The sequence below is a fragment of the Phocoena phocoena genome, chromosome 9, assembly GCF_963924675.1.
Source record: "Phocoena phocoena chromosome 9, mPhoPho1.1, whole genome shotgun sequence".
Taxonomy (NCBI): domain Eukaryota; kingdom Metazoa; phylum Chordata; class Mammalia; order Artiodactyla; family Phocoenidae; genus Phocoena; species Phocoena phocoena.
Window position 1 is genome coordinate 24,665,977 of NC_089227.1, and position 15,118 is coordinate 24,681,094.

Below are 15,118 nucleotides of genomic sequence, written 5' to 3' on the forward strand. Positions count from 1 at the left end.
TGCTGTTTTCTGCCATTCCATACTAGAGTGAGATCCATGATGGCAGAATTCTGCTTAACTTTGAAGTCCTAGAGCTACAGTGTCCAATACAGTAGCTGCTAGCCAGAGTAACCACAGAAAAGCTAGTATGTGGCTCGTCCAAATTGAAAGGTGCTATAATTATAAATATACAACAGATTTTGTAGCTTTAATATAAAAATGTAAAATAGCTCATTAATAATTTTTATGTTAGATACATATTGAAATGAAAAGCTTTAGAAATATTGGATTAATAAAAACATTATTTTAAAAATTTGCCTGTTTAATTTTACTTCTGTAAGTATGGCTACTAGAAAACTTAAAAAGTACAAGTGCGATTACATATGTCAGTTGCATATTTATGTTAGAGAACACTGCTTTATAACTATCACTATTTGTTTGTGAAGTATATTAGTCAAAAAAATATCATCCACTAGTGAGTAGATTTTGAAAGAGAATAAGAACTTTAAAGCTAAAGTGGAACCAGGAGCAAAATGACTCAACTTCTCTGGATCCTTAAATTCTTATTCACACATACAGAAGTATCTTCCACATAGGATTATGATGGTCAAATGAGATAACAACTCACAGAAAGCAACCATGTTGTAGATACTTTATTAAATGACACTACCGGGCTTCCCTGGTGGCGCAGTGGTTCAGAGTCCGCCTGCTGATGCAGGGGACACGGGTTCATGCCCCAGTCTGGGAAGATCCCACATGCCGCGGAGCGGCTGGGCCCGTGAGCTATGGCCGCTGAGCCTGCGCGTCCGGAGCCTGTGCTCCGCAACGGGAGAGGCCACAACAGTCAGAGGCCCACGTACCACAAAAAAAAAATGACACTACCATTTTTCTTTTAATCCTGCTGTATATATTCCAGGATATTTAATAAAACTCTGTTCTATGTTGCAACTATGTCTCATGCGTCTTTTGTAATTTCAAACACACAAGCACTACTGCTGGGGTCAAGTGGAAGATAACTGCTTTTGTTGTGAATATGTCCAATGTCAAAATCTCTAATTCTCTGAAATATATAGATTTTTTTCAATTACATATCCATTTCTTTAATTATAGAAAAATCATGTGTATCAGAATAAAGCTATACAAGGAAACATGTCTCAATAAGTTTTTAGTAGTTAAGTGGAATTTTAAGGTGTGTATATACATGAAGATGGTCACTTATCAATTTTATAAACTAATATTAATAATTAAATAATTATGAGAATATAATCCTATAATGTACTATTTGAAACACTAGATTTGACGTTTCATTATACAATGTCTTATCCAGTTGTGTAATTGTTTTCTCCGTATGACCATATCATGCTTAAAGGTGAAGCCCAAATGTATGTTAATGTTCTTTTTGTTAATGTTCCCGAGGCACCTGTTACACAGCAGAACACATAGTAAATCCTCAATAAATATGTACTGCTTTGAATTGTTTATTTAAGTTTGCCATGTAGAGAGAAAATGTTAAATGGAGTTGCACAGAACGATCAATCTAATGTTTTTATTAGCTTACTATAATATATAAATGAATAGAAAGAAATACCAATGTACCTCAATATACCTATCTGCGGTTATCACTACATACTATATATTGAAAGAAAGAAATTTACTTACCGATGTAAATCTTCCATGTTCTTGTCCCACATCGAACATGTTAGTCCAGATCGTGTTTTGGATAAATTGCCCATATAGTTTTTGCCATTCCCACGATAACAATCTAAACATAAAATATATGGAAAGAAGACTAATGAATACTAGGGAGTATAGGACAAAGACTCCTTTTACAAGCATATGAATTCATGAAAATCAACATAAAAATTAAAACAAAGCACTAAAATCTGTACAAAGCAAAAACACTTAACTCTCATAAAATATCTTTATTTTTAGTCAAATTTCTTCTTCATTAAAATGACAGTTTATGTATCAAATTACAAATTCAAAAAAAATCAAAGAAAAATTAAGTGAGTGGCTCTTAGGGACACCAAAGAAATGAGAATTTTGTGAGTGACATATATTTTCCAATAGTTTCTACTGAAAAATTTTACTCCACAGGAAAGTCACAAGAATGATATAATGAGCACTCGTATACCAGTCACATTTGTTGTGTTTTGATTTTTGTCTTTCGTGAGATTGACATTCTGAGTCATCCAAGCCAGCTGTTTCACAAATGCTCTTTAATTTCATTTTGCCTGATTAGTTTCTCATGAATGAAATCAAGTTAAATACAGAAATATTGCCTAGGTGATATTTTGTCCTTTTTTCAGGATTATTTCATGTGACACATGATGTCAGTTTGTTCAATTATCATTGATGAGTTTGATAACTTGGTTAAGTGGTAAAAAGGAAAAACTTCTCTTCATATATAAGATAAACAAACAAAAAAATTTTGAGGCCTTTGAGGCTGACTACATCCTTTTCCCAAACAAATTTTCACAAAATGGCTTAGGCATACTTTGATTAATTTTGCATGAATCAGTTATTACTCTGCTGGTTTTAAAATGATTTTTTTATTTCCTACTTTTCTTTCTTTTTTGTTATTCTTCTATAAATGAAAGTTTTTCCTTCTCCTCTACTCCTTCCATTTAAGTAGTACTACTACTACTAGTAGTAGTAGCAGTGGTAGTAGTAGTCTGCTAGTAGTAGTAATGTAAATATGGACTCATGGATTCTCTTTTTACTCAGCATGATACATTATCATTCTTGTTGTTCATTTTGATGCTCAGATTGTTCCATCTTTAGCCAATGGAAGCCATGTTAAAATGGTTCCTGTGTCTTTTATCATTTCCCATGTGGTTTTATTTTTCACTTTTTCTCAACTGAGCAGTTTGCGTTCTATTAAACACTTATAGAAGTGTCCGTATTTGGAATTTTAAAAAAGAAGTTAAGTTCTTCCAAATATGTAAATTGCAGTTCTACATTTGAAAAGAAACACTATTCCATATTTTGAAATAATCCTGCATATTTTAATAGTAACTATTTAAGAATTCTGATTTTTATATGAATAAAAACTGTAGTTTTAACTATAAAATATTATCTACAAATGTACATTAACATTAAGATTATTCTCTGGATTAAAGTTGGTAAGCCATAGTGTATTATCATTGATTTTAAATATGCTATGTGATTAGAATAAATAATAGGTACAAATTCTAATAAAATTTTTAAATGAATAATAATTTGTCCAGGAGTTATTTAATTTAGTAAAAAGGAAATATAATAATATATTCAATAGTCATGTTTTGATATCCATAAATTTGAACTTAGAAAAACTCAAATAGGATAGGATTTGATACAGATAATATATCAGTCATTACCATATACAATAAAATTGTTTTCAGAAAGCATAAATTTGTAAAATCCAATTCCTGTACATATGCAGAATATATCAGTTAAAATATTTTCCTCTGACAGTGCTATTTTTTTCTACATTAGGAAAGGTTAAACTTTTGGCTGTTAGGTAGTAAATTCTTCAGATAATTTCTTACTGAAGAAAGCAATTGTGCAATGTGATATATTGGTACTGCTCTTTGATACATTTTTGATTTTACACCTGTGTTTTCTGTATTAGAGAAAGAGATCCTCCTTACCACTACCACCGTTTTATTTGAATATGAGCTAGGTGTTTTTTTTCTTAGCAAACTTCTTTTTAGAATAGTTTTTAATTTACAGAAAAGTTGTAAGTTGGTACAGAAAATTCTAATATACCACATAGTTTCCCCTACTTTTACTATCTTATATTAGTATGATAGATTTCTCACAACTATTTACCATACTGATGCATTATTACTAACAGAAACCTATATTTTGTTTAAATTCTTAGTTTTTTCCTAGTGTACTTTTTTGTGTCCTAGGATCCCACATGATACCACCTTACATTTAACTGTCATGATTTTTAAGGCTCTTCTAGATGTAACAGTTTTCTCAGACTTTGTTTTTTGATGATCCTGACAGTTTTAAGGAGAACTAGTATTTCGTAAAATGTCCATCAGTTGGGTTTGTCTGATGTTTTCCTCATGATTAGATCTGGGTTATGGGTTTTTGAGAGGAAGCCATAAATTTTGAGCACTTATTAACTTGCTGGCATAAGATATTCCAGCTTCACTTTATGTTTTTCTTGCCCTAGGCCTGGAATCTTCAATTTCACCAAGGAGCCATTGTTTATGTTAGTGATGAAAGGTAAGGAGAAGACGTGGGTGCTATGTGTGCTCATTGCTATTTGGTACCATTGTTTCTAGTCCCCTTTCATTTGATAGAGCTGGGAAGTGTGTGCATGTGTGTGTGTGTGTGTGTGTATGTCTTCATGAGTAACTGATCCCTCTGACTCCAGTCTAGCACCAGAGTTCTTCCTTGTCTCGTCTTCATTTGTGTATTTCTTCTCCCATAGTGAGAACCATGATTCTAGGTAACATCAGTATCTTTCCTCATTTTCTGAATTCTCCAATGTACACAAAATAATGTTAAAGCTGCTGCGTCCTAATATAGCAAAATTACACTTTAAAGTTCAAAAGGTATTTAAAGTTATCTAACTTTAAATGTATTCCAGTGAGGCTATATATAGTCAGAAAATTGTGTTTAAAAATTATTTGGAATTTTTTTCTAAATTCTGTAGTAATGGTATCTATTTGATATACAGATAGGCACGTTTCTGTGTTTTTTTCCATCTTTCTTGAGATTACTTTTTGAACATTTAAAACATTATTAAAACATTAATATTGGTTGATAGTCAAAACTATATGAAATTGTGTATTCAGAGTGTTCTCATTTTCCCTCTTGCTTCTGTGTCATATTTCTACCCACTACTACCCACCGTTACAAGTAACCAATTTCATTAGTTTCTTGTTTATGGCTCTTATATTTCTTTTTTTTTTTTTTTTTTACTTTTTTGGCAAAGATGTATACACACACACACATATACGTATGTAATATAAATATGTAATTATATGTATATATATTCTATATATATTATTATATCCCATTCTTTATTACTAGTAGTAAATCCCTTTATTTATTACTAATAGAATACCAAATATATATTTTAGTGCTTTGTTTTTTTTTAAATTAATAATATACCTGAAAATCACTTCATATTAGTTCATGAAAAGTTTTATCATTCTTTCTGCAAATTTGCAGTATTCCATTGTGTGATTTCGCCAGAGTAGATTTGGGTTGTTTTGCTAGTACAGAAAATGCTGCAATAAAAAACTCGTGCATATGTTTTTGCATATTATTGGAGCTGTATATTCAAATAGTGCATTATTGGTCCAAAAGGTGAATGTATATGTAATTTAATTATTGTAATATTCTGTTCCATAAGGATTTTTATCATTTCGCACTCCCAAGAGCAAAGCATGAGAGTTAATTTCCCCATACAGCTTTGCCAAGATAGTGTTGTCAAGCTTTTGAATTTTTGTGAATTTATATGTGAGAAATAAAAGTCTCATATTATGAAAAATCTCAACACTTATATTTTAGTTTTTTCTTGTTACATGTGAATTTGAGCATAATTTTCATGTATTTAAGGGAATTTTTATATTTTTCTCTAAAGAAATCTTTCTGTTCATGTATTTTGTCCATTATTTAATTTTTTGGTCCTATACTTTTCACTTTCACAGTTTTTATATATTAAAAATATTTATCTTTATCTGTGATATACATTTTAAGACTTATTTCCAAATTTGTCTTTTGAATTTAAATATGATGGGTTTGTTTATGTTTTTTGCCATGGCAAGTTTTTGATGTAGCTTATTATTTTTTTCTTTTATTGCCTTTAGATTTTTAGTGTTAATTAAAAGCATATCGCCACATCTAAGTTATAAAGGCATTTTTCCAAGTTTACTTCTAGTATATATATGGTATCCCTTTTTACACTACATCTCTTATCCATTTGGAGTTTATTTTCGGGTATGGTGTAAGGCATGGATTTAATTTTATTATTTTTCCAAACAGAACTTTATTGATCCATTATTATATTTTAAAAGTTTATTTTTACCCAGTGACATATAGTGCCACATTTTAAATATAATCTCAGTAAGGAGTCTCTTTTTGGATTCTGTGTTCTGTCAATTTATTCATGTGCTAGAACTACATTCTTTTAATTATAAACTCTTTATAAAATATTTTAACATCTGATAGGGTTATTTACCTCTCATCACTCTTCTTTCTCAAGGTTTTTCTTAGTATAGTTACATGTTTATTCTCCTAGGAAAAATTTAGAATGAATTTTTTGATATCAGAAAATATCACATTAAATTTACAAATTAGCTTAGGTGGAATTGATGTATTTATGATGATGAGTTCTCATATCAAGAACAAGGGATGTTTTTCTACATGTTAAAGTACAATTTGGGGCTTTCAGTAGTAATTTAAAATTTAATTACATAGATTTCAACAACTTTCCTAAGTTTATTCCTAAGTTTTTCTCAGTTTTGTTTCCTATTATAGATGTAATTTTCTCTTTAATTAGATTTTCAAAACCATATATGAATGCTATTAATATTTGTATATTAATTGTGTATCCTGCTACCTTAGTGATATTTTTATTATTTGAATTCAGATTTCCAAGTATATTACTATTATATCGTTTTCACAAAAATCTTTTGCCTTTTTACCCAATCAATAAATATGCCTTCTTATCTTATTGTAAAAAATAATATCAACAATGCAATGTTAAAGAGAAATATAATGTTAAATTATATTTACAATATTAAATAGTAAAGGAGATGCTAGACATTCTTGTTTTCTTTTTGACCTTAGTAAGAATACCTCTAATGTTTTCGTATCAAGTAAGTGGTGGTTTTATGACTGAGATTACATCTACATCTATATATCTATATGTATATACTATATATATATTTATATACACATATATATATATGAGTGGATATATGGATGTGTGTGTAAGTATGTGTGTATTCCACAGATTCTTGAGTACTTTTATGAAAAATGCATGAATTTTGTCACAGTAATTTCAAAATCTATTAAGATTTGTTATATGGTTGTTTTTCTTACATCTAAGATGAATTATATTAACGGGTTTCTAAAACTGAACCATTTTTGTTCTCAGCCTAAACTCCACTCAATCATTATGTATTATTTACTTAATTTCTTTATTGAACTGTTCACTCAAATTTCATTTAAGATTTTTCTATTAATATTTACAAATGAGATAAGTCTATAGTTTTCTTCTGTGATACCTTTATCATGTTTAGGTTTCAATATTATAATTCCATCATAAAAATAATTTGGAAATTTTACTGCATTGGTTAAGCTACAGGGCAATTTACGTAGCATTGAGATCACCTGGTCTATGAATTCATCTAGGCATGATGTGTTTGTGGTGGAATACTTTGTTAGTAAATTTCCATGTCTCTTCTGTAGGAATGAGTCTAAGTTTTCTTTCTCTATCAGGGTCAATTCAAATAACTTGAATTATCCTAGTATGTTACCCATTTAACTTTCATTTTCAGTTTTTACATGAGGTTGTATAAAATAATCTCATGTTTTCCTGTTTCGCTGGTTATTTCTGCCTTCATAATTATTATTTCATATATTTTTCCTCTCTTGAGTCAGTTATCTGGTGGTTGTCTATTTTGTTAATTTTTTCAAAGAATCATCATTTGGCTTTATTCATTAGTTCTACTGTTCTCTTTTCTTTACCTTATTAATGTCTGCTTTTATCTTAGTTGTTTTCTTTCATGTGTTGCTTTTGTTTTACTTTTTCCTCTACCTCTTTGAGTGGGAAATTTCATTTCCCTGTCTTCATTATGTATATTATTGATATAAATATTTAAAGCTGTGAATTGTGTTTTGTTTCCTGCCTTAAATGTACCTTATATAGTATAATACACTGTTTTATCAGTATTTTTAAAGAAATTCTGCAATTTCAGTTTTCTTTTTTTTAACAGAGTTATTTAATATCCAACTGGAAGAGCTTTTATATATATGTTAAATCAGATGTTGCAAGATTTGAGCAAAAGTTTTTAACTCATCAACTTATATGTGGAATTTACATTTCCTTCTATATAGAAAAGGATAAGAGCAACATCCTTTTGTGTGTGTGTGTGTGTGTGTGTGTGTGTGTGTGTGTGTGTGTGTGCCTTCATGCATACATATCAAATATGTAACAATCCATACTACTAGCTTGGCAGTATTATACAATGACATAACTCTCTGTTAAAATTTCACAGCTGTATGTTGAATTGGCTAACAGTGTCTCTTAAGTAGGACTTATTCATTTTCAAATTGCCCCACAGAGCCTAGTACATTGTTGCATAAATCAGGTATAATATATTGTTAAAGTATTAATGAAAAGGAAAAAGCATGGAGTAATGGAAAGGTCATTTTAAGGAGAATTTGAGTGACTCACAGTTGTGCTAATTTGAGAGTTCAGGCAAGTTATTTAAATTCCCTAAAGCTAATTTCTTCATCTATTAATGTGCAGCTCTATTATATAAGCAATAACATCAGCTTAACTTTCAAAACCCCAAATCCTCATATTCTATTACCTGATCTTTGATAAGTGATATTTATGTACATAAAAGCATCTTAATACACATCAGAAGCTTATAAAACAATTGTTCTCACTTGTCTCTATCACTCAGAAATTATCAGTAATTGTTTAAATGACTAAGGCAGGGACAAAGCAGATCCAGCTGGTACCAAACCTTCCTTAATCATTGGTTTCAACTTTATTTCCAACTGACCTTTAAAGTCTGCCCAAGAAGAGTGAAATTGATTGAAAAGGGACTCATCTCTTCTTCCCTCTACAACTGTTTTCCGAGTTGTTCACAAAAAATGGCACTGAGGAAAGTCAGGGGATGGAAGAAGTATGTACAGGGCAATAAATCCATGAAATAGAGTTTTAAATTTGGCTTGGACTTTTTAGAATGATTTAGGACTGACCATGGCCATGACCATCATAATTAAATTTATGTGAAAGAATGTGATTATTTAAAAATCATAACTCCTAATTCATTATATACCAATAAATGCCCAGAGCCCATTATTATTAATTTTTGACAAATGATTTTTTAAACCTATTTCAATGTGACTTTTCTCAACCACTGCTCCCTGAAACAATTATTTTCAATGGTGTCTATGTTTCCAAGCACAATGGTGATTTATCCCAAATCCCACTGTTACATATCATCTCTACTACTAACACCCCAGTCCACATCACTCTCGTCTCTTGCCTAAATTACTGAAGCAATCATTCAGTTGATTCCCCTGTTTTGGCCCTTTGTCAGGAGTTCTGGCTATTTTTCATAATGCGGCCAGTCATCCAGTTAAAATTTAAGTCAGACAGATCATTTAGTTCCCATCTTAGAATCCTACAACAGAGTCTCTCCCCTTTCAGAATAGAAGTGTAAATCCTTCCAGTTTCTACTAGGCCTATGGAATTTTAGCCCAGTTGCTCTCTAACCTTGCTCATTCTGTACCAGACACGATGATGCGCTGTTTCTTTCTTTTAACTTTTCAAGCACTCTCCCATCTCGTGCCATTTTCATTTGCAGTCTCCTCTACCTAGAATGCTCTTTACAAGTATGTGCACGTGGCACATGCTGCTCCCTGACTTACTTCAGGTTCTCCCTAAATGTTACCTTAATATGTAAGACCTTCTCAGACCATTAAAAGATAAAATAGCAACATCCTCCTCCCTCTAACTCTGGGAAATTTATCTCTCTAGCACTTACACAAGCTAACTTACTATCCCCACCAACATTTTTTTTTTTTTTTTTTTGCATTACACGGGCCTCTCACTGTTGTGGCCTCTCCCGTCGCAGAGCACAGGCTCCGGATGCACAGGCTCAGCGGCCATGGCTCACGGGCCTAGCTGCTCCGCGGCATGTGGGATCTTCCCGGCCCAGGGCACGAACCTGTGTCCCCTGCATCGGCAAGCGGACTGTCAACCACTGCGCCATCAGGGAAGCCCCCCACCTACATTTTAATTTTGCTTGTTTTTGTTTGCTGGACATTAGTTCAGTGGGGTCAGAGAATTTTGTTTTGTTTACTGGTATATCCACAGTGCCTAAAACTGTCCCTGGCACTAGTATACATTCAAATAAATAAAGGGATATTGAACAAATTAATATATAAAAGAAATCCAACTTCAGGCTTGGTGACTTTGTTTGCTAACAGTGCAACAAAAAATAAGTCTTCTGCTGTAATGTGTACTCCATTTAGGCATTTCCACTGAATTTAATCATGCCCACACTGCAAAATGTCAGCTATTACCTTGTCCACTTGACACATCACATTTTGGAATTTGGGAGCAGTAGCCAACTCGGATGTTTGGATCAGTGGTAAAACACCACGGTGACTCAGCCCCATCTGGATTTCGGCAATAGTTTTCTCTTAGGTCCCTATTGAGAATAAACATGTTAATGTAAATTGCCAGGGTTTCTTACATTGGTGAAGTCAGTGTTATTACATTTCTAGAATCCTAGAATGTATGCATTCTATAAATAGAGCCCTACGTTTTAGATTTAGGATAGTTATAACAGTTTAGAATTCAGTATACACAACTGACACTGCCCACATTACTGAAATAAAATGCTGTCAGATGTCAGAATTCTTTTTCTTCCACAGACCTGGAGTTTCACACAAACACTACTGCTTCTTGAAAGAGAGAAATAGTACCACTTCATTCTTCTCACTCATTTTCAAGACGTGGACTCTCAACTGTTACAATTTTTAAAAACTGGTCTGTTATTACTTTTTCATGGACTGTATATAATGTAGAAACACATTCTCTTTACAGAAGAAAGGCTATTATAATTAGTAGTCTTTAATTTCTCTTGTTTAAAAATGAAGTTCCACCTATTCAAACATTTGCCACAAAACACATGACAGATATTTCTTCTTTAAATTCTGTATTTCTTTGACTTATTTAATTCACTACATAGATTTCTTTTAATTCCAATGTAGTTCTTTCTTGATTTAGAGATTACAACATGCAATTTTATATTTCTGTAAAATTAAATCCTAATTATAATATAGATAACTATAGAAAAAGTTGTCAGTGTAATACATGTACTTCCTTTATTTTACCAATGATATAGTTAGACATTTAGAGTTCACAATAAGGAAAAAGTCTAAACTAATATCATCTGTATATAAAAGGATTTTACCTTAATGCAAGGTTCATGTTAAATAAAATGTGGAATTTATGATTTGCTTTCCTGATAATGCTCTCTAATTTGAAGAAAGCATGTACTTTCTTTTCGTAAATCCCTGCTAATAATTTAACAAATTTAATATTCAGTCTATTGGAAGGTACATTATTTATTTCATTTAGGCCCAATTAAAAATACTACACTTTTATTACTATCCAAATTGACCATTAGAAACTGAAAAGTTTTTAAAGAAGAAGCTTGAGTTTGGTTATAAAATCAACAGGTAATAGTTTATCTAGCCAAAATAGGTCCTGACACAACTGTTATTTAAGGTTGTAAGAACAGTGAATGCCAATAGCTAAGGCCATTGTATAGCAAATATTCTTATTTATAACCTATATTCAAGCCTTTACCCTTCTTATAAAATTATTAACTGGAAAGATGAAGAAAATCTTTTCTTTCTTCTGACCAATTTATACTCATGTTTAAAAAAACTGTCAGTACAAAATACGTGCATTGAATTTTACATAAAGTGTATGCAAATTTGCAATTTTAGATGAATAATTGCTTAGTTAAATTATTTCAAGTTGTTAATTTAAGGCAAGATAATTAAACAGAGATCTGACGCTATCAAAAATCTTAGTTTAGGCCTGCTTTTATAATCTATATCTAGAAGCACCTCATTAATCTAGATTAAGCAAGAATGAGAGTCAAGGTTTGCTCAGATATTTTTTCTAAGTTCTTTCCCTTCACTTGAAGAGAGAAGTGTTTATAATTATTAAAGCGAATTAATGATTATATGATTCATGTACATTCACCACAGGCAGTATTGTTCAGTTATAGTGTTTTTGTTTTGTTTTGTTTTGTTTTGATTGGAGTAAAATTGCTTTACAATGTTTTGTTAGTTTCTGCTGTATAATGAAGTGACTCATCTATATGTATACCTGTATCCCCTCCCCCTTGGACCTCCCTCCCTCCCTCCCCCCACCCCACATCTAGTTCATCACAGAGCACCGAGCTGAGCTCCCTGTGCTATACAGCAGATTCCCACTAGCTAGCTATTTGATACATGATAGTGTATTTATGTCAAACCTAATCTCCCAATTTGTCCCACCCTCCCCTTCCCACCCTGTGTCCACATGTCCGTTCTCTATGTCTACGTCTCTATTCCTGCCCTACAAATAGTGTTTTAAAGATCGTCATTTGTAAAGAGCCTCAGTTTTGGGGCATATCGTGTTTAGTACAACCAGAGATACCCGACCAGTATTCCATTGTCTGCTAGCCCACAAACAGTAAAGGCATCAATACTCTGAGTAAAATGTTGAGTCAGATTTTATCAGTTTTATAACACAGCTCACTTTTTGGTTGTTTGACATTTATGTTTGGTTACCTTGACTAAATAACCAATTAAGAAAGAATGGCTTAAATTCCAATAACATGTAAGCTAAACTTTTGATCATTTTTAATTGTGAAATGTGTGGATTCAATTTCTATAATTATTATCTTTTTTCTTACAGATGAGGTTCATTTGGGTACTTACACATACACAATCTCTAACTTGAGTATTACCAGTCATTAGAAGTTGACAAAAAGTGTGCATGGCACTGACACTGTCTCCTTCGTCTCCCTTAGCTATTCGTTTCTCATTTTCTTTTCTCTCTCTACTTTTATGTTTATTTCTGAGGTATGAAACACATGGGTCAGAAATAGAGAGTGAATTGCTGTGAAGAAAATGAAGGAAATAAACCCCAGAGTGGCAACTATAAATTTGTTATTATAAAATAATTTTAAAAACATAACAGATGAATATTTACTGTCTAAGCAAAGAACTCTGAATTGGCTTTTAAAATCTAAAAATAAAATAAAAAACCGTAGACTATATCCCCTCTCCAGTGGATGGGCCAACTAATGTTCATAGTTCTCCATCTTGAAATGTTAAGCTCTCTTATTAAAAGCCAGTTACATAAAGGCAATATATGTTATTTATAGGTGCTATTTCAGCAAAGCCACTATGAATGACACGTGTGTTATAAATTTTAAAAGCAATCATTTTATGTTCCTAATAACAAGGTGGGCAATTTAAAAACACATGGCATTGTGGCTGTCTGTCTAACAAAAGTCAAGTGGTGAAGAAAAGCAGCCATGGAGAAGAACATAACAGCTCTGTAACTGATATTCAAGGGCAGTTTCTTCGGCTTGGTTCATCTAAACAGCTGTTGTATTTCCCCACTTTTTAAAGAAAATTTAGAAACAATAAAAATCACTCATTCAAAATTTTAAAAATAATTTTTTTCAAGGCTGAAAACTCATCAGTTTACAATGTTGGTTGAAATCAAGGTGTGCCTTGTAATCTCCCCTAAAGTTAATATGAAAATTTAAGAAAGCACTAGTTTGAAACTTGCCTGGTTATCATTACCACTAATAGGTTTATTAAATAGACCTGCAAGAGCAAAGCTGTGATCAGAAACCTAGGGATGTGTTTCCCAAAGCATGGATGGTACATCAACCATCTGATTCAGAATCACCAAGAGTGCTTGTTAAAATGTATTATTTCAAGTCCAAATTTCAGACCTGAGCAATCAAAGTCTCTGGGGGGATGTATCTGCCTTTTCATTGCTGAATTTTCCCTAGGCACACTAAAGTTTAAGGATCACTCACACAGAAATTAGTAAAAAGCAACCACTCTGCCTCATTTCCCACAGGGCCTACTGAAATTTATATTTCTCTAATTTACTCACTTGCACTTGAAATTTTCAGGAGTTATGTCATGCTGGTGAGGATACTGGGAATCCCAACGCTGACAGGGAATTCCATTCCAAATGGTATTGATGATGCCCCGGTAACCTTCTCCTTGACCTTGAATGCATTCAGTTGTTTCCATAGGGACATCCGTGTCATTCATAGTACTGTGAGCTATTGGTAAAAAGAAATATAAATTTAAATAAAATATTTCAATCTGTCATCTACCTCTTAGAGTTCACTTGCATTTTATTAGCAGGGTTTTCTGTCACATAATTTTTATAATAATTGAATGGAATAAAAAATTCAATTTATCACTACTGTCTCACTCAAATGAAAGGAGGAATTAACATGGTGGACTCAACCATGGAATTTCTCTGCTTATAAAAAGAACATTCTGGCTTGACTTTATCTAGACCTGTTTTAAAAAGCATCATTTAATAATATTTAAATTCCCTGGATCTATCTACTCATTATTAACAATAGGTGTAAAATCTCTCTATTTATTAATGCTTAAGTATTGCATATATGTTTTTTAAAAATCACTTTTCTTACTTTTGAAATTGGAAAACATCTACAAATAATATAGTGACCAAGTGGGGAAATTTTAGCACTGTGCCGTAAGTTTGGCCATTAAAAAAAGTATGAAAAAGAAAATTAATGCTAGTCTAGAGAACAGAGTTATTTTTAAAAAATCAGTTTGTCACTATTACTATCTCCATTCCAATTCTTTTCATTCAAACACTAGTTTATTCTTGAAAAATTCTTTAAAGGCATTTTACTTCCATATGTCACTATAACTTATACATGCCAAATATACAGTATTTCTGAAATGACTATACAATTACTCCTAAAATTAGTTTATTTAAATAGTTAAAAAGTTGGTAATGGTATTAACCGTGGTCTTCCTCTAAAATAATAAATATATTCTAAGCTGATATGTTACATTTTTCTTCTTAATCAACTTGTTGGCATTTAAGAAATATTACTTGCTTCTAGGCAGATTTATTTGTTGCCTTTTTCCTAGTCCAGCTGTAGTGCTTTACCATACTTCATGAAGATCCTGAAAATCTCAGTAAGAAAAATTTTGAAGTACAAAATTAAATTTACCACAACTTGAACTCTTGTCTTTTGTCTTAAGGTTTACTCACTTGCATAAAATATAACTCAAAACATTCTGGAGCAACTAAAATTCATATACCTTCTCAAAACATTCATGAAAATGTTTGTTTCCATGTAAA

The 15,118-nt window shown here is 31.8% G+C and overlaps 1 protein-coding gene across 2 annotated transcripts in view; it reads right to left on the reverse strand.

Moving 5' to 3' along the window:
• HGF (hepatocyte growth factor) overlaps nt 1-15,118 on the reverse strand; it is a 79,947-nt gene that overhangs the window by 16,543 nt on the left and 48,286 nt on the right. For both annotated transcript variants that reach the window (XM_065884363.1, XM_065884364.1), the window contains exons 8-10: nt 13,877-14,051; nt 10,258-10,385; nt 1,639-1,741 (exon numbers count right to left, since the gene is read on the reverse strand). In XM_065884363.1, coding sequence (XP_065740435.1) covers nt 1,639-1,741; nt 10,258-10,385; nt 13,877-14,051 — 406 coding nt within the window. The remainder of the gene's footprint in view (nt 1-1,638; nt 1,742-10,257; nt 10,386-13,876; nt 14,052-15,118) is intronic.